The following is a 24,596-nucleotide window of genomic DNA, read 5'->3' on the forward strand; positions in this document are numbered from 1 at the left end:
TCACCTAATTTGATGCTCTTGGAAAAGCATATTAAAATACTTCTAGTATGATATTATGCCACATCTCAATAACTTTCCATAGGTTAACCACTCATTGTTTACCACATGCAGGACTAATTCTAGGGCATTTGAGAAACACAGTCTGACTATATTTCTACCCTTATTACTGTTCTGTATTTGAATCATTGACTATTCCCAAGCAAGTTTTGCATTTTTGTCCCACAGTTCCTTTGCTCTGTTTTCCTATTCTGTAACTTCCTAATTCACTTTTATTTTCAGTTATTCACATACAGAAGTTTAAGAATTGTTGAAGCTCAGGTTCTACTTTGTTCAAAAGACCAGCCAAAAATGAACTTTCTCTTTGTAGCATTTTATCTTGATTACTACTAAAGCAGATGCCCTTATATATTTTATGCATAATAACTGAATATGCATGTACATACAATATTTTAAAGTAGACGCATTCATAAACAAGTAAATAAAAATATCATAGGTTTCAGTATTTAGGAAAGAATGTGTTCTTGATATGTTTTACTAGAACTTATATCCTCAGTTATTCTATTAAACTTTATTGATTGACATTTTCAAATGAAGTCCACATTACTATATGGCAAACTTGCGATATAGAAAGGCCATGGAATTTATCATCCTGTGTGCCTGCCAGCTCTGCCAGTGCTAGTCATTATGCTCCCTCTTAGTCTAGGACTCTGCTCTCTCTGGGACTGTGGCATGTAATAGTGATAGTGATGACTGTTCGGTATTATTTTCACTGTCAGTTATTGTAGGAAGAGTGATTCCTGGGATAAGAAATGTGACCATTTTTTTTTTTAACAGAAGGAGGAGGAATTTGGAGCTGGAAATGAGTTTTCCCAAAAATCTTTTAAGAAAGGACTAGAGTTGATCCCATGCTCCTCAGCATGTGAACATGTGGTAGGAACAGGCCATGGATCTTCATTGTGGCAGTGGTTGAATCAAAAGGAGGATGGCAGTTTTTAGAGTAGTCAGAACCCAGGGAATCAGTTATAAGAGCCTCCAGGCTGAAGATGTGCTTTTACAGGATGTAAGTTATTTGGTTCAGTATGTTTTCGTGTACAAGTAGAAAACTGAACATTGAGGAGCATTTATTGACTTGTAATCACTGAAAAGTCCTGCAGTTGAGCCAAGTTGTGACTCAGTCAGAACTTCAGCTTTATTTCTTTGAATTCTCTTGGCTTTGCATTTCTCCTGTGTCATTGAGCGTCATGCTGTGGCTTGCTAGTAGCAACCAGGGTTTCTTGTTTTCTTATATGCAGAAGAGCGATTGTTCTCATGTTAAAATTAGCCAAGTTCCTATGTCTAACTTGGTTGCATTTTCCCTGTGAAACAATTATCATGTCAGTGAAAGATGAAGACTCTGACTGCCTTAGACCTTGCTTAGTTGAGAAGATTGCTCTGGCCAGGGAAATGGGATAACTCATTGATTTTATATATGTCTTTGATAAGTCTAAAAATGCAGGGTGTGTTGGCTCACACCTGTACTCCAGTTACTGGGGAGACTGAGTCAGGAGGGTCATCTGAGCACAGTTTCAGAACAGCTTGGAAAACATAACCATACTTCACATAAAAAAAAATCTTAATAAACAAGGACAAACATAAAAAGTCCAACACAGAGTTTAGAGTGAGATTAGCTTCCCAAAAAATAATATTAACATGGCTACTAAAAACTAAGAGAGAGAAACAGATAAGATATGGAATGAAAAGCACATGGCCATTACAATAGGATTTTTTTTTAAAAGTTCTAACAAGGCAAAAGCCAGGAAAATCTTTTTGGCATAGTAAGGTCTGGTCACTCTTCACAATTTGAACTGGAATATTAGTGCTTCTCACTAGAAAAACAGCTTTGCCCATGAAAGTGGTGAGTTCATGAAGGTTGTTCTCATCTCCAAGTCATGATAGCAGGCTGTGAGGACCAGTTGGAAGAACCTACAGAGTTTACTAGTGATCACGCAGTAGATAACACTTTGGGGAATTTCAGAAATAACAGGAACTTTGAGAGGAGTTTATCTTCATCAGATAGGAAGTTGAAAGCTTATAATAGAATAACGTGTGCATGAAAAAGAGTGACGTTATGTTGTACTCACTAGATATACTCCTTTGTATGTGTGTGTTGATCTGCATATGTGTGCATATATACATAGTATAATGAAAGGAAAGCAATTAATATTAGGGAGAGCAGAGAGCCAATCTGTGAATAATAAATGTTTCTGAATAAAAAAAGTTAAATCAAAGTAAATGTTCCAGAGTTGCTGATCTAGTTTTATATTTATATATGTATAAACACATTATATATATATATATATATATATATCCATTGATTATGAGTCATAAACAAGAAAAAACAAACGCTAAAATATAGCAAGGTGAATTTTTATCAAGAAAAAAATCTTTTCTGTGGGAAAAGGAAGACGGGTTTAAGCAAATGAAAATAATATTAGACTACCTTAAATATTTTACCAGTTTACTTCCAATTTCTACTTAGTTTTATGATAATTACTGAGTTTTGTGATTATGAGTCCATAATCCTAGACCCAGGCAAATTTATTTAATTTTAGCCAAAAGTAAATAAATAAATGCACACATAACAAAAACCTGACTCTAAGATGAATAAAACTAAATAAGATATTAATAGATATCAATAGTAGAGAAATGGTGATATAAAATTACCAGTAATGAATACTGAAATATTTGGTAATATTAAGATGAGAGTGGTAAAAAGTATAGAAACATGCCGGGCGTGGTGGCGCACGCTTGTAATCCCCACGCTTGGGAAGTGGAGACGGGATTGAGCATGTTCAAAGTCAGCAGCGCTGGCTTAAAAGACCCACTTTCCAAATTAAAAGATATGTAAAATGGGTCTGGGAGTGTAGCCCGGAGGTAGAAGGGTTTCCAGGAACCCCAGTACCACCAAAAAAAAAAAAAAAAAAAAAGTTTCACCTAAAAACTAAAAATAAATAAAGTATGTTGTCATAGAAGGACTGAAAATAAAAAAAGATCAATTCTTCCTCATATCAAAATGAGAATAGATATGTGCATTAGTTAGACTGATGGAAAATATGATTTTAATAATTTTTTGGAAAATATTTAAGAGAATTGCAGTCAGTTTAAACCACAATATAGAGAAGATAAGACAGTTATTATATCAAAATTATAAAAAAGCAAAAAATTATGACTGTTAAATAGTATATATTTTTATTATTGTTTATTATTGTTTATTATTATTATTATTATTATTATTATTATTATTATTATTATTTTGGTGGTACTGGGGTTCCTGGAAACCCTTCTACCTCCAGGCTGTACTCCCAGACTCAGTTATATATTTTTATTTGGAAACAGGGTTTCTTAAGCCAGCAAGGCTGGCTTGGAACCTGCGCGATCCTCCTGTCTCCACTCTCCCAAGCGCAGGAATTACAAGCTTGCGCCACCACGCCTGGCTGTATAAATTATTATTATTATTATTATTATTATTATTATTGTTATTATTATTAATTATTATTATCATTTTGTGGTACTGGGGTTCCTGGAAGCCCTTATACCTCCGGGCTACACTCCCAGACCTATTTTATATTTTTGAAACAGAGTCTCCTAAACCAGTGCGCGTGGCTGGCTTTGACCTTGTGCGATCATCCTGTCTCCGCCTCCCAAGCGCGGGGATTACAAGCGTGCACCACCACTCCCGGCTGTATAAATTTTTTTAAACTCTGAAACCACACACGAAAAAAACACAGATAAAGAGATATATCTAAAGTAAAACGAGATTTTTAAAAAATTCTAATGTATAAACAAATCCCAAAATGATAAATATGATAAAAAAAGGAAGTGCGTAAGAACGGGGTATTTATAGCAAAGAAAATGCAAATTGAAAATTAAAATGAAATGATGCTTATCTTCTAGGTTTCAAGGAAATGCAAATTTTAGCTATAATGAGGCATTTTTTTACATATTAAGATTGGTAAAAATTTTCAAGGCTGATGGCATCTGGTACTGCAGGAACATAATTGAATAAGCTTCTTTATTTGCTGGTAAAAGTGTCATGGAAATGTGATCACTTTAAAAATGGACATAGTCTTTTATTCAGCAAATTTCACTTTTGAGAACCAGTTCTACAGAAATGAAGGCATTAATATAAAAGGAGAAATAAATATATAATTAGCATATAGTTACATATAAATGGTATATGTATATTGTATATATATTTGTATATAATTCTATACACAAAGATGTCTATTATGGCATTTTTGTAAGAGCAAATACTTGACTATTCATAAGTAAATAGTATATTAGCTAGAACTAATGGTGTATACCTGTTATTCCAATATTTGGGAAGCTGAGACAGGAAGATTACAAATTCAAGGCCAACCTGGGCAACTTAGGAAGACCCTATTTTAAAGTAAAAAATAAAAAAGGGCTGGGAATGCAGCTCAGCGGTAAAGTGCCCATGAGTTTAATTCCTAGAAACACACACACACACACACACACACACACACACACACACACACACACTAAAGAAAATTATACTGAATAAATGGTATAATAACTTTAATGTATAATTTTACATTAGTTATGAAAAAGAAGTGGTCCTCAATGTGTCTGACCTGGAATGATTTATCATATAAAACAAAGTGAAAATAATGGAAAACAAGTTGTGCTTATGTGTGTATATATATGTATATAACTCCTGCATGTGTGTGTATACATGTATACATATATATGTGTGTATATATTAAATATCATGATTCTATTTTTAACAAACAGAAAGGGAAAATATTTATATAAACCCTATATATGCATGTAAATTTTTGTCTTGGTCAACATTCTTGCTGCTTGGAAAACACTTAGCCATACAACTCAGAAGAAGGAAGTTTTATTTGGTCACAGTTTCATGGAGATTCTGGTTCAGTCCATGTGAGGCTGGGATCTGTGGATCTCAGAGCATAGCAGCAGGAAGCTGGGGGAGAGCACATGGGCTCAGCTCTCATATTATGGAGGCCAGAAGCAGGAAGCGCAAGCAAGAAAGGGGATTGAAAGACACAGGCCCAATCTCTAAGGTCTTACCTCCAGGGACCCATCTTCTCTAGCCACAACCTACCAGCCTAAGTTACCACCCTGATAAATCCATTACAATGAATTTATCTACTGATGAGATTACAATTGTCATGAATCAATTTACATTAACTCTGATCATCAATTTATGAGCTCTTCAGAAGACATTCCATATCTAATTACAACAGTTGTGTATGTTTGTATGCCTAATATGCATGTGCATAATATTGTGGTATGTGTGTACATGTATGTAATATGCAGGCATAGAAACTGAAATTTTTTTCCACCCTGGGTTATGTGAAAGGGAAAAAAAAAGACAAAAGACAAACCTTGAATGTTGAGGAGCAAAAGAGACCTTGCTGGTATCTGCACTGCCTGTTCCCAGCCTAGGTGGAACTAGTCATTGTTAAAATAAGAGAAAAAGTTAGTTAAAGCAGGTCATCAGTTAAAATGAAAAGATAGATAGTTTGGAGCCCAATGCAACCATGCACACCTGAAATTCTAGTACATGGTAGGCTGAGACAGAAGAATCAAAGTTTCATTCCAGCTTCAGCAATTTAACAAAACCCTCAACAAATTAGTCTTCATTTCAAACCAAAAAAACAAAATAGGACTTGGGGTGTAGTTCAGAGGTAGAATGCTCCGAGTTCAATCCCCAGTTTTTCCCCATACACACACACACACACACACACACACACACACACACACACACATACACACGATAGATAGCTTGATTTTTTTTTTTTTTTTTTTGGTGGTACTGGGGTTCGTGGAAGCCCTTCTTCCTCCGGGCTACACTCCCAGACCTATTTTATATTTTTGAAACAGGGTCTCTTACGCCAGCACGGCTGGCTTCGAACCTGCGCGATCCTCCTGTCTCCGCCTCCCAAGCGCGGGGATTACAAGCGTGCGCCACCACGCCCGGCAGCTTGATGTTTTTTAATATTAACCATATAAATGTACAACTGTTTGCTACTCTCTAAATAAGGGGCCAATGCTTTTTCTTCAAATATGAATTTGCTAATTAAAGTTTTCTATAATTTTTCTTATGAAAGTCAACACTCATAATGTATCCTCTAAAATTTTTAGATTCAATCTATATCAGGATCTTGGACACTTGAAAAATAACGTCACTTTTTCTCACGTCTTTTTTTATTTACCTCAGCACTTAAGTTATCTCACCCATACCTATTTCAATAATTTTCAAGTTGCTCCAATAAAATTTCCTGTTCACAAAACAACTGTTTTTATCATTAATAAGCTTTAGTTTTAAGAGCAACTTTAGGTTCATAGGTTCACAGCAGACAAAACTGAGCTGAAATTTCAGGGTTTCCATATACCCATTCCCATAGACAAACTAACAACAAGCTCTGCCATAGTGGTACATTTTTTATCATCAATGAATCTACAAATCATTATCCCACTCAGTCCATAGTTTATGCTGAGGTTCACTCTTGGGATTGTAATTATAGAGCTTATTTACCCATCAGGTATCCATATTATAGTACTATAGAGAATAGTTTGCTGCCATAAAAATTCTCAGTGCTCCTCCTTCTCATCTTTCTCTTATTACTACCCCTTGACAACCACCAATGTTTTTACTGTATCCTTAGTTTTTTTCTTTTCCAGAAAATTATGTAGTTGGAATCAGACAGTATGTACACTATTTAGATTGGCTTCTTTCACTTAGTACTATGCATTTAAGTTTATTCTAGGTCTTCTCATGATTTGATAGCTCATTTATTTTTATCACTAAAATATAATTCCATTATTTAGAAGTGTCACTTTATTTATTTATTCATTTACTGGGAGACATTTGTAGGTTTTATGTAGGCATAAGCTTCAAATTCTTTGTGTAAATACCAAGTATTAAATAACCAGACTCTGTAGAGAGTTTGCTTAATTTTGTAAGAACCACCAAAGTGTCTTCCATTTCAACTTCCCACTAGTAAAGAATGAGAGTTCCTGTTCCTCCACATTCTTGCAAGTGCTTTGGTGTAGTTAGGGTTTTGGATTTTGTCCATTGAAATAGGTGTGTCATGGTAGCTCATTGTTTTGATTTACATTTCCCTGGTGACATGTGATGTTAAACATCATTTCCAATGCTTTGTCATCTGTGTTCCTTATTTAGTGAGGTGTCTATTCAGGATCTGTTCAGGATTTTGTCCATTTTTTTAAACTAAATTGGTAGTTTTTTAATGCTGAGGGTTTTTTTTGTTTTTTGGGTTTTTTTTCGGTCTGGGGATGGAACCCAGGGGCAGCTCGAACTCCGAGCTACACCTCCTGCCCTATTTTTTATTCTTTATTTTGAAACAGGGTCTCACTAAGTTGCAGAGGGCCTCACTAAGTAGCTGAGGCTGTCCGTGAACCACGATCCTCCGGTCTCAGCTTCCTGAATACTGGGATTACAAGCATGCACCACTATACCTGGCTTGAGTTTTTTAATTTCTATGTATAAATGATGTCCTTTATAAAATAAGGCTTTTGCGAATATTTTCTACCCGTTTGTGTCTTGTCTCTTTATTCTCTTGAGATTATCTTTTGCAGATGTTTTGAATTTTTCTTCTTTTTGTGGTCCTTGGATTGGAACCCAAAGGTATTCTACCTCCAAGCTACACCTCCAGCCCTATTTTTATTCTTTATTTTTAAACAGGGTCTCACTGAATTGCAAAGGGTTTCACTAAGTAGCTGAGGCTGTCTGTGAACTGTGATACTCCTACCTCAGCCTCCTGAATGCTGAGATTATAAGCATGCACCACCATACCTGGCTGATGTTTTAAATTTTTTTTTTTTTTGCGGGTCTGGGATGGAACCCAGGGGCATTTGACCTCCAAGCTACACTCCCTGCTCTGTTTTTTATTCTTTATTTTAAACAGGGTCTCCTTAAGTTGTGGACGGCCTAAGTAGCTAAGGCTGTCTGCGCACCTCGATCCTCCAATCTCAACCTACAAAATACTAGGATTACAAGCATGTACCACCACACCCGGCTTGATGTTTTGAATTTTAATAAAGAAAAGTTTATCAAATTTTTTCATGAATTGTGTCTTTAGTGTTGTATCTTACAAAGTCACTGCCATGCTCAAGAACATCTAAGTTTTCTCCTAGGTCATCACCTTCTAGTTTTTTATTGGTATATTTTACATTTAGATATATGATTTATTTTGAGTCAATTATTTTGAAAATTATAAGGTCTAGATTCCTATTTTGTATGTGGCTGCCCACTTGTCCCCAAATCACTTGTTGAAAAGGCTGTGTTACTCTGTTGTATCATCTGTGGTCCTTTGTCAAAGATCAGTTAACTGTATTTATGCAGGTCTATTTCTGATTTTTCTTTTCTGTCCTTTTGATCTATTTGTGGATTCCTTTACTAGTACCAAACTATTTAACCTATTCATCCATTTCTTCAAAAGTCCCAAACTATCACCATTATTAGTATCATAGTAAGCTTTGAAGTTGAGTAGTTTTAGTCCTCTAACTTTGTTATTTTTCAATATTGAGTTTGCTAATCTGGGTCCTTTTTTCTTTCAACATATACTTTAGAATCAGTTTGTTAATATCCATTAAATAATTTAATGTGATTTTAATTGGGAATATATCAAATCTGTAGATTAAGGGAGAAAGAACTAACATCATGACAACATACTGTTTTTCTGATATGAAATGAAATATCTCTTCACTTATCTTTTTCTCCTTTGTTACCTTTCATCAATATTTTTAGTTTTCCTCACATAGATCTTATATGAATTTCTATAGACCTGTGCCTAAATGTTTCATTTCCAAGGATGCTAAGGTAGATAGCAGTGCATTTTATTTCAACTTTCACTTATTAATTATTGATAAAGCAATTCCAATCATTTAGTTGGCATTATGCTATGAACCACCACCTCCTCAAAATAATCTCTTCCCTTGGATTTTGTTATAACTAACTAGCATCATTTTGTATCTATTTGATATCTGTTTTAGATCTTTGAAGGTCAGCTAAAGCATCTTCTGTTTAAAACCAAATGCATAATTTATCCACTCTGGCTCTTCTACTAGTCTTTATCTCAGTGCAACAACGTAGTATATTGTGGTGTATCTATTCCATATACCAGAAAATCTAAGAGTTTTTCTTGATATAAAAATCTTTCCAAGGCTGGGCGTGGTAGCGCACGCTTGTAATCCCCGTGCTTGGGAGGCGGAGACAGGAGGATTGCGCTGGTTCGGAGCCAGCCTCGCTGGCTTAAGAGACCCTGTTTCCAAATTTAAAAAATATAAAATAGATCTGGGAGTGTAGTCCGGAGATAGAAGGGCTTCCAGGAACCCCAGTACCGCAAAAAAAAAAAAATCTTTCCAAATTTTCATTTTTAAATCATGTTGTTTTCTTACTAAATATTTTCAAATCTTTTTATCTATCTCTAGATTCCCTCCCACCACCAACCACAATAAACCACTATTCAGAAATAGACTCTATAATAGTCTCATAAAGCCACCCACATAATCTCTCTTGAATTCTTTGAAGCTATCCAGCATGAAGATATCAATATGATCTTTGAAGAAGGTAAATCTGAGAATATCATTCCTCTGCCAATTAAATACATTTAATTATCAGTTATCAGTTTGAAGATTGAGAAAAGGCTCATTAATATCTTTAAGACTTGGGTCTTTTCCATACCCTCTGATTTTACTAGAAACCAACCTGTGCCTTCTCTTGCTCTCTTAGCTATATTCCTGCTTTCTTTTACTCTTTTTTATCCAGCTCCCTTCCTGCCATTATCTCTTTCACTTCAAGGCAGCCATGTATACTGTTTTTTACATTTTAAATTCATTCATGTTCACCTTTACCTAGGTGTTCATGCTTCAGATCTCAGTTAAAGTATTCTCTTCTCCAGATAGTCTTCACAAGACTCCAAAGTAAAATCTCCTTGACTAGGCTTTCATGGTAGAATATATAACAATTTCAAGTTGAGAACTAATTGTGGTTATTGAGTTAATGTCTGTCTTTACTACCAAACAATAAACTTCTTGAAAGAAGAAATTGTTTGTCATTTCCATTACTGTTATATCCTGAGTAAGTGGCACATGGTAATTGCTTAACAAATATTTAAATAAAGAATAAATAAATTTTCATTTTAACTAGAAATGATTAAATGCTAATTTATATTATAATCTGCTAAGCTACTTGACAAATGGTAAAAACTTGTACCAATTGAAATAGGAATTTCAAAATAAGTATTAACCTTTATGAATTTTATAGAGTATGGACTTACTAAAAATAAGCAGCACATTTTATAAGTCCCTAAAATGAGCCTTTATCTGACACACAGTTGGCCCATGTATGGGTTGTGATAAAGATAGTCAGAAATTAAGAATATCTATGTAGGGACCAAATTTATTTTAAAAATGGGCAGAGACTTAAGATTGAATCCATTTCTTTATCAAAAGTTCCCAATCCTTACAACTAGCCTCACAAAATAAATGGAAAGTGGAGAGAAAGGAAGCAACAGGCAGTTATGTAGCTGCTGACTAGTTAGCTATGAGCAATGAATAGACACTGGTTAGCTTAGAGCAACTGTGGCCATGAAGATTCATGGTGAGTCATTCTGAATTTCTCCTCTGATAAGAAAAACAGGTGAAAACTGAGACCTATCGCGTAACAGAGAAGATAGCTATTGGGTAAGAGGGAATAGCTGCCCTGTTCATTAATTTTGCCCCCTCTAACTTCACTTTTGGAAAATTCATGGAAGAAAACAGAACAGTCTTTATCAGTCAGATTTGCTGTATTAATAATAACCACAAAACAACAAAAGAAAATGCAATTATCTCTGATTCACATATATGCTGGTTGTCTAGGGATACCATGTGCCCTCAAGTTCCTTGATTCTACTTTCAAAAGGTGGAGTTTAATTTTCTTCCCCTTGAATGTGGGCTATTTTTAGAGTCTACTTCAGACCAGTAGAGTAAGGTGAAAATGGTAGCATGTGACTTCCAAGACTAGATTGTAAGTGGTACAAAGCCTTCTCCTTGCACTCTTGGCATTGCACACTTGGAGAAATCCAGATACCATGTTGCAAGCACACTTAAAAAATTCTGTGGAGCTGGGCGTGGTGGAGCATGCTTGTAATCCCCGCGCTTGGGAGCCAGAGACAGGAGGATCACGCAGGTTCGAAGCCAGCCTCCCTGGTTTAAGAGACCCTGTTTTCAAGTAAAAATATAAAAATAGGTCTGGGAGTATAGCCCAGAGGTAGAAGGGTTTCCAGAAACCCCAGTACCACACACACACACACAAAAAAAAAATTCTGTGGAGAAGCTCATGTGGTGAGACATTGAGGCCTCTTTTCAATAACTATGCAAATGGGGGATCCTGGAAGTAGATGCAGGAGTCCTAGTCAAGCCCAGGTGAACAAAGCCCAGAACAATGTCTAAACTCCATCCTCATGGAAAATTCAGACCGAGGTGCTTTTAGCCAAGCTTCTTCAAAATTACTAACCCCATACTAAATTTACAATAAAAACATTTATTAGTTTATGGTACTTTTGTTATAAATTTATTATGCAATAATAGATAATAAATTGAAGTTGCTACCAGATACTCATCTACATGTTGAAGGCCAAGAGTACACAGGGCAAAACTTAGTTAAGTACATTTCAGCCCTGTTCTCTGTCCCAATCTGTTAACAGCCATTATCAAATGTAAGTTTTTGGTCAAATCCAACATCAATGAGCAGAGGAGCACACACCTCTAGAGTATGCTAATGCCCATCCAAAGGTATTAAATTATTATTATTATTTTTTTTGCGGTACTGTGATGGAACCCAGGGGCATTCTACCTCCAAGCTACACCCCCAGCCCTATTTTTCTTATTTTTATTTTGAAACAGGGTCTCACTAAGCTACAGAGGGCCTCACTAAGTAGCTGAGGTTGTTCATGAACTGTGAATCTCCCGTTTCTGCCTCTCAAATGCTGGGATTACAAGTGTGCACCATCAAGTCCAGCCAAAGATATCAAATTCTAATCCCTGGAAATTTTAATGTAGACTCTACAGACATAAGGTAAGGATTTGACATGGAAAGGTGCTCTTGCATTATGTAGGTGAACCCTAAATGCTATCACAAGTGTCCTTATGAGAGAGCATCATAAGGAGATTTGAGACACAGACAAAGAAGGAAATGTGAATATGGAGGCAGAGTCCATGTAGCCACAAGCCAGGAAACACCAATGAATCCTGGCAGCCATCAGAAGATTCAAAGACAAACAATGACTCCCCCCAGAGCCTTCAACTGATAACTGGACTTCTGGCCTCCAGAAATGTGAGAGAATAAATTTCTATGGTTTCAACCAAGTTTTTGGTAATTTGTTACAACAATCTTAAAGAACTAGTACAGTATCCCATGCAGTGGGTAGAGATGTTGAATACTACCTGAAAACCTAATCTGTTTTACATCCCTTTAGGAAATCAAAAGAAAAAAAACTAAATATTTATATTATCAAAATAAACAAACACATAAATATATAAGCAAAAAAAAGGAAAGTGAAGAATTTAGATCAAAAGATTAATTATCAATAAAAGCAATAGATCATATCAATTATTTTCTTCTTAACTCTACTTAAAAAAACCCAAAGTAAAAAAGCAAAAAAAAAAAAATACAATATCAGAGAAGAGAAAATAGAATAAAAATGAAGGTGAGCTCTTTAGATTTCAGAATAAAAAAGGAAGAACCAAAATATGACCCACTAATGAGTGTCGATTAAAACAAACACGGTAGAAACATGGTAAAGAAAACCACACAAAATGAAAAAAAATAAACGTTAAAAGGTAAATATATAAAAGAAAAAGTGTTTTAGGAGATCCACTTTATATATAATTGGTGTTTCTAAAGAAGAGATTTAAATACTTAGTAAATTTCAAAGATAGAATAAAACTGCTGAAATAAAAGATCTAATTCTACAAGTTGAAAATAAATTATGTATTTAAGAACAACTTGGCATCATGTTTTATATTGAACAATATAAGCTGGGCATGGCATTTGGGAGAGAAGAAGAGCATGGTTCGTGGACAGTCTCAGCTACTTAGCGAGGCTCTTTGCTGGGGGTGTAGCTCATAGGTAGAATGCCCCTGAGTTCTATCCCCATATTCATCATCAATTAAAGTTCTTATAAGAAATGTATTGTGACATTGATCAGGTAGTTCTACGTTTTATTAAAGAAATGGGTAGCTAAGCTTCTTTCTTACTCATATTATTCTATAATTCTGATCTGAGTTTCTCTTCTGATATAGTTTTAATTAAAAATAATTTCAGAAAGCAGCTATAATTGGCACCATATAGACCTATGTTAACTTTACTCATAAATTTTCCTAAAGATAAATTGCAACCTTTAGATAAGCCAAATTTTAAAGGGTATAGTAACAATTTTATGCTCTATATCAAGCATTTGGCAAACAAATTAACTAGCCAAACATTACTTTTCTACAGAACTTTCTGCCAAAAACAAATTTTATTAATTACGTGGATCACTGGACTACTATGCACTAAGGCTTTTCAAATATGCATATGTCATGTCATAACATTTGTTAAAAATGCTGCAGAAAGGCAGGGAATGGTAGCACATGCTTGTAATCCCAGCATTCGGGAGGCGGAGACCAGAGAATGGTGGTTCAAGGACAGCCTCAGATACTTAAGGAGACCCTTTGCAACTCAGTGAGACCCTGTTTCAAAAATAAAAAGACTAAAAAAAAAAAAAACCAAAACTAGGACTGGGGGTGTAGCTCAGAGGTAGAATGCTCCTGGGTTCCATCCCTACTACCACTAAAAAAAGAAATTCTGCAAGAAATTTATGCTAATTTGTGACATATTTTACATAATATTTTGGAGAATAAGAAAATATACAGATTATTTTTGCAATTATCTACCTTTTTACAAAGATGACATGCTCAAAATTCAGTGTTCCATGTTTTACTAAGGAAAGATGTATAATTGTCTTGTTATCCTTCTTGGGATTTAGTGAAAATCAATAGGAAAATGGCTTTATAGGAAAATATTAATTCTTCACTTTATACTCTCCGGAAATGTGTGAAATGGCAACCTTAAGGCAGTTACAGAAAATAAACCTTTTGCACTTGAGATATTTGCAGTATGACTTGGTTGGCTGGCACCAACAGGTCTTCTATTTTAAAAATCAGGCTTTTATAAAGATAGGAGGTAATATAAATGTGTCCAAGAGATGAAGGAACGACTCTATCTACTCTTTCTATGAAATGGCACAAGAATCAGAATGGTTGGTTTTTTAAAATATTTGTTTCCACATATTGTTTATAGAAGACCCAGCACTTTGGGCTTTAGTAAACACTTAATGGTTAATTAAAACAATTATGTATTCAGATATTACTTCCTGTAGGCAGGATAAATTGCATATACTTTTTAATTCAAGATAAACCTAGAGATCACTTACACTATTGATTGTTGATATGAGAGAAGCATGCTTTTCTGAGAGGCAGATGACGATTAGAAGCAATGACCAAATCCTGCCTTACTCTACTTCTTATCTATTTTCTTTGTTGATATTATATAGGCTAATATTGCTTGAAATCTTTTTAGAAGATGTTAGCATGGGATTGCTCATTTGCTTGGCAGAGCTAGCACAACACAGTGCATAAGAGAATCTGAATCCACAGAATGTTTGTAATGTATCAACTAAATTCTTGATTCAGACATCTCTGACTTCTTGTACGACATTCCTGAGGAATGAAAAATCCGTATATACCAGTCTGCCTTCCCAATCTATGTTTATAATATATATTAAATCCCCTTATTTTTTAGCAAAATTCTACCTAAACCATACCATAGAAATTATTACTAAAATGTTATAAATGTATTCCAACCTTACCTCTGACTGTCAAGAGATTTTTTTTCCTTCATTTTAATGTAAAATTTCCTTTCCTGTTTGATGGGCGGTGAGATACTGGATGAAATAACCTTAAATCCATCTCAACATCTTAATTTCAAAATTTACAATATTATATCTATATAGAATAACTTCCAAAATAGGTACTTGTATCTTTCACGAGGCAGACTCTTTTAGTGAATTCTGGTATTAAAATAGTCCGAGCCAGGCATGGTGATGCACACTTGTAATCTAAGTGCTTGAGAGACTGAGACAGGAGGATCCCACAGGTTCGAAGCCAGCCTCAGCTACTTAGTGAGGCTCTCAGCAACTTAGTGAGACCCTGTTTCCAAATAAAATATAAAATAGATCTGGGAGTATAGACCATAGGTAGAAAATCCCCTGGGTTCTACCCCCAATACTACAAAAATATATATATAAAGAGAGTCTGAGAAGTGCTCTAACTATATGAGGGAATTATTATTACTTGTTTGTTCTTTAGCTATAAAAACACTTTTTATGCCTAGTAAGCTGAATCAGGAAAACATTGTTTTCGTTAAAATAAATATACAAATGCCATATATAAGGTTGTTTATAATTACCACATATTAGAAAATTCTTCAGTTTTAACCATACTACTTTATATTATTTATTACAGGACAGAATGATAGAAATTGGTAGCAATTGCCTGAATAATGAATCTAACTTTTTTAAAAAACATTCATGTGATGATACAAAGGTAATGGTAATTATTTGAACTTTGTCATTTAAGTTTGATTTTCTAGAAGCTGCTTCTTTTGTTCCTCTGTTAGACAATTTTACTAATAACATACACTTCTGGTTCTAACCACACAACTCTCAATGTTCTATTAAATTATAGTATAGTCTTCTTTTATACTTCTGTTATGAAATTAACTCTATACCTAATAGATAACAATTTTTCTTTGTACTGTACTATTTTTTAATTAAAAATACTAGCACTACTCAACAACTACACTAACATCTCTTTTTTCTAAATTTTTTGTGCAGGAAAGACATAGTAAAGTGATTGCATAAACATAAACCTAAGTCATGGGTCTAACTTAGTTGTAGGCATTTTGAATTTTTTTCTTTCAACATTTGCTTAACTTTAAGCCAATACCACTTCCACTTGGCATAACATTACAGTGTACAAAGTCTCCAAAAGTCCGTGTTGTTTTTCTCTACAGACACTCTTTTGCTATTTGGTAGTTGTTGTTTTGTTAAATTCAAAGTAGCTGAGTTAATCTCATGGCAGCTCATGTTAAAACCATAAATTCTTTATTTTTAGTTGTTTACTTTAAAAGTTTGACTATCTAAAAACCGTATGTTTTACATGACTTACAGTTCTTTATTTTCATAGCTATTCATCAAAAGGTTAAAAAATAATTTCAGTAAGAAAAACTATACCTACCTTATTGCTTCCAGAATCCTCCTTTTGTTTATCCTGTTTAAAATGAAATAATCTTGTAATGTGCTCACCCATAAATGATAAGGGCACACATACGTGACAGAGAAAAGAGACTTTACAAGTCAGATAATCATTAAACCGAGTTCTAGGCATTTCATGCTATCTCCTAGGAGCTAAACAATTTCAATCCTCTTACTTGTCAGTCACATGATTAACTGGAATAGACAGCTGGGGTGGAGGCGGGGCCTTACTTAGCAGTACAGCTCTGGCTTTAGGCTCTTTACAAAAGTTATAATTTCTTAACATTTTCTTTGAACCACAGCCCTTCTGACTTTTTTCTATAACAGGAAGCTGCTTTTCTAAATCGAGCTGCTCGCAAGTTGAAGCAATTTCTTAAAATGAATATCAGTGAAGATTTCAATATCCACTTATTAAAAGTTTCAGAAGGCACATTAAAACTGATGAACTGCACCAGCAAGGTAAGCTGGGACTGTTTACTTTGGAAAAAATATATAGACTATTCCTGTGCGAGGATATTGTCAATCTATCATGATCATTTCCATTATCATAAAATTCTAAGTGTTTAGGAGTACTTAAAGTTGGGAAATATTTACTTGTCTCTAGAAGTCATCTCTACTTTAAAGTGACTTTTCATCCCCTGGCTAAAATAATTAAGTTTGTGAAAAGCAACTGAAAAGAAAATGATTATTTTACTGCCTTATTTATCACCCTTACTTATCACAAGGGTAATAAATTGCATGAGGAATGGTAAATTTTTATCTCTAAAACTTCATTGCTTTAATCCATCTGTGTCTACAAGTATATAATTTCTATTCCACAGGGAAATTAAATGTATTTAACAAATATCTTTTTAAAGTTATTTTATTGATGTATTGCAATTATACATCATAATGAAGTTTAATGCATTAAAAACATATGTGCAAGCCGGACGTAATGGCACACACTTGTAATCTCAGCGCTTGGGAGGCTGAGACAGGAGGATCGCACAGGTTCAAAGCCAGCTTCGGCTACTTAGTGAGGCTCTCAGCAACTTAGTGAGACCCTGTTTCCAAATAAAGTATAAAATAGGTCTGGGAGTATAGCCCGGAGGTAGAAAAGCCCCTGGGTTCCACCCCCAGTACCACAGAAAAAGAAAAAATATATATGTATGTGTGTGTGTGTGTGTGTGTGTGTGTGTGTGTGTGTGTGCCTATAGCTCTTTTGTGTTTTTCCCTCCACATCCCACCAAGTCAACTCCTCCTCCCTCCCCATATGAGTTAGTGAAATTGGTAATGACATCTTCGTATATTGCCATGGTATTATTTGAGCTGTTTTTCTCCCTCCTCCATCCCTAATTCTCACCCCTAACCTCTTCAACTACTCTACAGACCTTTCTTTACATTTTTTAAAAGTTTCTTATGTTTCCTATTTTCTCTCTAGATTCCACAAATGAGAGAAAACTTACCACCCTTGACTTTCTTTTTTTTTTTTTTTTTTTTTTTTTTGGTGGTACTGGGGTTCCTGGAAACCGTTCTACCTCCGGGCTACACTCCCAGACCTACTTTTATATATTTTTTTTATTTGGAAACAGGGTCTCCTAAGCCAGTGAGGCTGGCTGCGATCCTCCTGCGCGATCCTCCTGTCTCCGCCTCCCAAGCGCGGGGATTACAAGAGTGCGCCACCAAGCCCGGCCCCCATCCTTGACTTTCTGAAACTGACTGATCACACTTAGCATAATATTTTAAATCCATTTTCTTGCAAATGACAAAATTTTATTGTGTGTATATGCCACAGTTCCTTTATTTATTCATCTGTTGACAAAGACATGAGTTGGCTCCAAATTCTGGCTATTGTGAATTGCGCTGCTATAAACATGGATATGCCTATATCACTACAGCAGTATGACTTTTTTTGTTGTTTAGAAATTATATTGACATGAATGGTATAGCTGGTTAATGTGGTCTTTTCATTCTTAGTTTATCGAGGAACCTCCATACTGATCTCCATAGTGGATGTCCTAATTTACACTCCCACCAACAGTATATAAGAGTTCCTTTTTCCCCACATCCTTGCCAGCATTTATTATTTGGATTCTTGATGATTGCCATTCTATTTGGAGTTAGGTGGAATCTCAGTGTAATTTTGATTTGCATTTTCCTGATTGCTAGTGATGTTGAAAATTTTGTAATATATTTATTGACCAGTTGTATCTATTCAGTCTATTGACAATTTTTAATTGGATTACTTTACTTTACTTAGGTTTACTTTACTTTACTTAGGTTTCCTTTTTTTCGTTCTCAGAATATTCTAGCTATTCGTTCTCTATCAGAGGAGTAGCTGGTAAATATTTTCTCCCATTCCACAGACTTTCTTTTTCAACTCTCATTATTTCCTCTGATGCACAGCAGCTTTTTAATTTGATGTTATACCATTTATTGATTCTCAGTTTTATTTCCTAAGCTTTGAGGGTCTGATTGAGAAAGTTTCTTTTTATACATTAAAACTGAAAAATACAGCCTGGCGTGGTGGTGCACACTTGTAATCCCGGCGCTTGGGAGGCGGAGACAGGAGGATTCCGCAGGTTTGAAGCTAGTCTCTCTGGTTTAAGAGACCCTGTTTCCAAATAAAAATATAAAAAATAGGTCTAGGAGTGTATCTCAAAGGTAGAAGGGTTCCATCACCACTACCACCAAAAAAAAAAATAATAATAATAATAATCACAAAAACCTGGAAATATAGATTCATCTATTTTTCTTTTTATTTTTGGCTTTAATAAATTTAATACAATATAGGATTACTTTTCCCCTACTTTTCTACTAAAAGTTATAAGCTTAAAACAGCCAAAATTTGGAGGACATTATCTTAACACTAGACAATACTATTCTCATCTAAATAGTGAAGATAAATATAGCATCTATACTGTAGGATGCTGAAATAATCTAATAGCATAGTTAATGCTAAAAATGTTAGTACTTAAAGGTTTTCAGTGTGTTTTACTATTATTATTTCCCTCTTTAAGGAGTTTGCTAGATGCAACACAAATGCAAAAGGTTTCTTAAAGCTCTTAACATTTAACAATACTTTTATGACTAAAAAAAAGCATTTTGTTTTGAGTACCAGCAGTTTCGCATAGAAAGAAAATGATAGGATTATCTCTGAACCCTATCTTCAGTGATGAAAATAGAGATTATATAACTTGGACAGCTTTATTGATTTGATGGAAACCATTCTCTTTTTGGTATCCTAGATTTACCAACCTTATTTCCAACTTTGTGTGCTTATTTATTCTGGTTCATGTAAAAAGAAAAGTCATTATTGTGTTTGTACATAAATAAAATTTAAAAGAGCATCCATTTTATACTTATTCTATTACAATATATTATACAGTATATATATGATATATGCTTATATGTAAATATTACTTATTTGTATATGATATTTATATATACTATTATACAGTGTTAGAAAATTATATACAATATAAAATATTTATGAATTAAAAAGGTGAAATACTTAATTGAATCTGATTAAACTTAAAATATATGTTTAAAGTGGGGTGGGACATGGAAAAACCAGCATCATGGTTCAGGAAAGTGATAAGTTCTCCTTTTATATTTCTATTTTTTATGTTTGACAATAAATATATGGGAGCATGGAAATTCCTTACTCTTTTTAAGAAGCATTGTGAGTTTACATACTGGAAGTAAGGAAACTCTAGGCATTCCACCAAAATTAGAAAATTTAAAGCAAATGAGAAGAATGCACATCCAGAAGCAATGTAAATATACTTAAGGCTCTAAAGAGAATTTGGAAAGAAAACTCCCAAATCTATGTTCCCAAGAGTGCAAAGGCAAAACCAAGCCTTTTTGCTTTTGTCTTGTATTTTCATATCTGTTTACAGTTGTCTCTTGGTATCCTTGTTGGACTGATTCTAAGATCTCCCCTCCCAGACCAAAATCTGTGGATTCTCAAGCGTCTTAATAAAATGAGGTAGTATTTGCATATAACCTATGCACATACTCCCATATACTTTACAATAAAAATACTATATAAATAGTTATTATGCTATCTTGTTTAGAGAATGACAGAAAAAATGCATGTACAATATAGGTGTATTTTTTTTTTCAATATATGATCAACTTGTGGTTGGTTGAATCCAGGGATGTAGAACCTGTGGATATGGAACTCCAACTGTATTCCTATTAGTCAAGATTATCTACTCACTCAGTTTTATTTGTACTTCCAAAAGATAACATGGGGTCCTCACGAAAGAATAAGAAAAATTTTCCATCGAATTTATCTTGAAATTTTTGTTGTCTAATCTTTGAAGTTATTTAAAAGATATGTGTTAACGCTAGTCAATATATAACTAATAGGTCTGGCTTTGTGAATAAATTAAAAATAGGACAAATGAGTTCAGCCATATAGTTACCCTGTATGTGGCTTTGGTAATTATTAATTCTCCTAGTGGCTCATTTTTCCTCATCTGTGAAATGAAGTGAAATCATCAAGTTCACAGGGTTATTAAACAGATAAAGTAATATAAGAATTGGGCACAATACTTAACCTAGAAAGTACCCAATAACTGATTTTCATCTAAACGAAGAATTACTTTACCCCATCAAAGGGGTCAGAAAAATATGTCTCTACAGAGCTGCTTCTTGTATCTCCACTTCATGCAAGCTAGCTATTTCTCCACTTTCTATATGTTGTATAGCTATCCCTTTTTAAAGATTTTCAGCAGGTGATAAGGACTACTTTATGAGGCAAACATTTGTCATCCTCAAGACCAGATTTTGGGGGTGGACTCTAGGGTATAAGTTCAAGCAGGTCATTTTATTAATCATCTACCAAAATAATTGAAGTATTTCCATTGTTAATTATTCCAAAAAATACATTTTCCATATTAAACATTCAAATGAGTAATTTCAGATATCTCTTAAATGAATGGTTAGTGTTATTATGCTCACTGTTGCATTGGTGACAATGAGAGCTGAATCTTAAAACACAAGGGTGTTGTACCTTGAATTTCCTATATGTCAATTATCACTATTATGGTTAGAAATCATACATTTTAAAATGTTATGCAAGATTATTTTTCATAACACCAAATTTTTAGTATGACCTAGTAGGATGGAAATTAAAGAATGAATTTTTAAAATATTTTTCAAAATTATAAAATTAATTTTTTTATCTATTCCTCTAGGAAGAAAAAGTTTTAAAGGAACAAAAAAAGAATGATCGGTGTTTCCTAAAGAAACTACTACAAAAGATAAAAACTTGTTGGAATAAAATTTTGAGGGGCATTAAAGAACACTGAAAACTATGGAGAAGAAATATAGGAACATATGCATCCTTCAAGAATTTATCTGCTTATGCAATTTTCAGGGTAGAAAGTCTCCTTGAAGTTACTATGTCCTGGTAGACATAGTCATAGACATGAGTAGAGCAGGTGAAAAGTCCATACTGTAGTACTAAAAGATGGACATATACAGTGTATGCTGGGAAAAATAGATGAGGGTAATTGAGAAATCTACATTCTACCACTAAAGATGGACACAGAAATGGAATCTGAATGCTACAATCAACAAACTATTTCATGTGTATGTGGATATATATCAATTGGTATTATGCCTGTACTGATTTTGTAAGACATTCCATGTAAGAGATTCAGCATTAATACTTTTAGACCTGTGCAAATATTTCAGAAAAAAAACCAATCTATGAAGTATATAAAGGTTACAAGGATTCAAAATTAACATTGTTTTATTATCAAAACAATTTTATGGCCCACTATGCATCAGCATTGTATTCAGAGTGGAAATTGTTATTTTTTATGCTGGAAATGTTTTAGGATTACCACTGATAATGGATCAGACTCGTAAGAAAGAAACTTAAAGAAATATACTTAAAGAAGTAGCAGCATAAAGAAGTTCGAGATACTTAAGAGTGATGTCAAGAGATATAATTAAACATGAATGTATAATCTAGTGCCTTCAATAAATAGTATAGCAAGTATTTTTAAATTAAAATTAAGGATAATTTCAAAATACAGAAATTCATTTAGCCTAAGGATACTAAGCCTTAGTACTTAGTTATTTCTGTCATTTATATATAATAAAATGTGTCTTAATAAGTTTTCAATTAGGGAACTATATTTTTAAGAGAATAATATATGTTAGCCTTTTAATTAATTAATTGTGCATATTTAATTTTTATACTATATCTGTATGTAAAATTATTTTTACAGTATTACAAGCAAATTGCTTACTTTGAATAACATTTCTCCTTTGATAATAAATAATCTATGTAGTAACACTGTCAAATTCACTTAATCCTAAGAGAATTTCTAATATTGCACCACTATCTGATCTTCTCCCACTTTCACTCAATATATGACATTTAATACCTTATTACTGAGAATAGATAATAGATCAGGACCCCAAAACTATGTAATAGTAGAAACATTACTTTTGATGTGATATTCTAGCCTTTTAAAAGGAACATTTTAAGCTCTGTGTGGTGGTAAATGCTTATAATCCCAGTATTTGGAAGGCTGAGACAAGAAGATCACAAGTTTGTGGCCAGGAGCTTCAGCAACTTAGGACCTCTGCAACTTAGTGAGACCCTGTTTCAAAACAAAGATTAAAAAATCAGGTTAGGGGCGGAGCTCAAAAGTAGAATGCCTCTGAGTTTAATCCCCAATACCACAAAACAGTTAAAACAATAAAAATGAAATAAAATAAACTTTTTATACCCTTACTAAACTGTTTAAAAATGTCTGAAAACAGTGTCTTTTTTATTATAACAGGAAATGAAAAAAACTATTCTAGGCAAGCCAAGGTCCTAAAACAGCTGTGAGTTTACATTTTGCTGAATTCAAATCCTTTGTGACATTTCACAGCCTAATCACCACCTAGATATATGCAGACTGGTTGTATTTGAGCTATAGAAGGTACTCCACTGACACTCTCAACTTGTGGTGACAACTCCTTCTCTTTTCTCCAACCCATATGGAGTTTCATCCTCAATGCTGCAGATAGAATAGAATTGGAGAAACCTGAGTATATAATTCACTGAACTACCTCATTAACAGCTAAGTTGTTGTTTGATCATCACTGTTTACTGCAGAAAAGAGAGAGCTGATTGAACTTGTTCACAGTGAATGATTCCTCACTAAACTTCTTTTCCTCACATGGACCTTTTTGTTTCCACTATAGGCTTTGTTTCCACTATAAAACATGGCCAACTATGTTGTACTTAACTGGTCTATTGGTAAGACATCAGCTAGAGGAAAGAGGAAATATACATTTCTAAAGGTAAACCCTTAACCTTGAACACTCTATATTTTCTAACAGCAAAGAAAAATTATTTCAAATTGTAGCAAAATAAGGGCCAAATTTTTTTAAATGCTTAATAAAAGAGTTATTAAAATCTTCCTTGACATTTATCATGTGTTTATAATATTTTCTTCTCATTGTTTCCTACCCACTAGTAAATAAAGTAGAGACAAGTGAAGCTAGTTAATAATGATCTTTTCTGATTCTACAATTACAAAGCTTTGTTGCAATGAACAATTTCTTTCAAAGATGTATGTAAATGCTTTAAATGAACATTTTCTAATGTGTGTCCCCAGAATTCATAATTACTGATGCTATGTAAGGAAAAAACAAACCAAATCCAATATAGAAGGGCACATTCTGAGATCTGAAGGTCATATAACTTTTCTCTTGGAGATTCATAATTCATATTTTTTAAATATATTTTTGGTGTATTGTATTCTCATATCACAATGTAGTTCAAAGTAATAAGGAAATACATGCACATAGCACTTGGTGAGCTTCCTCTGGCTCCCTTCTTACTCCCTCACTTTCTGCCTACACCAAATTGAGATTGGCATTAACAACTTTATGTTTGTACATAATATCAGTGGAAGTTTTCCCTTCATTAATTCTCCCCTACCCCAACCTCTCTTACCTTTTTCATTGTTCTACTGGGGTTTCTCCTTCATTATATAAAATTTTTTCCGTAATCCAATTACTCCCTAGTTTCAGGATATGAGAAATACATGACCATTTTCTGTGACTGGCTAATCTCACTTAACATATTGTTGTCCAGGTCAGTGCATTCCTGTAAATGACATAATTTTGTTCTTTATTGCAGAGTAGACTCCAACTGTGTGTTTATAATATATATATATATATATATATATATATATATATATA

The 24,596-nt window shown here is 33.9% G+C and overlaps 1 protein-coding gene across 1 annotated transcript in view; it reads left to right on the plus strand.

The window, feature by feature from the left end:
* The window catches only part of IL7 (interleukin 7), a gene marked incomplete at both ends in the record, with an annotated part of 41,627 nt that extends 19,936 nt beyond the window's left edge, over positions 1-21,691 (plus strand). Inside the window, 3 exons of the mRNA XM_080694757.1 lie at positions 15,601-15,681; positions 16,719-16,850; positions 21,578-21,691. Of these exons, the coding sequence (XP_080550883.1) occupies positions 15,601-15,681; positions 16,719-16,850; positions 21,578-21,691 (327 nt within the window). The remainder of the gene's footprint in view (positions 1-15,600; positions 15,682-16,718; positions 16,851-21,577) is intronic.
* Positions 21,692-24,596: the final 2,905 nt, after the last annotated feature.

The sequence above is a fragment of the Muscardinus avellanarius genome (assembly GCF_963383645.1).
Source record: "Muscardinus avellanarius genome assembly, chromosome: 4".
In the NCBI taxonomy this organism is placed as follows: Eukaryota; Metazoa; Chordata; class Mammalia; order Rodentia; family Gliridae; genus Muscardinus; species Muscardinus avellanarius.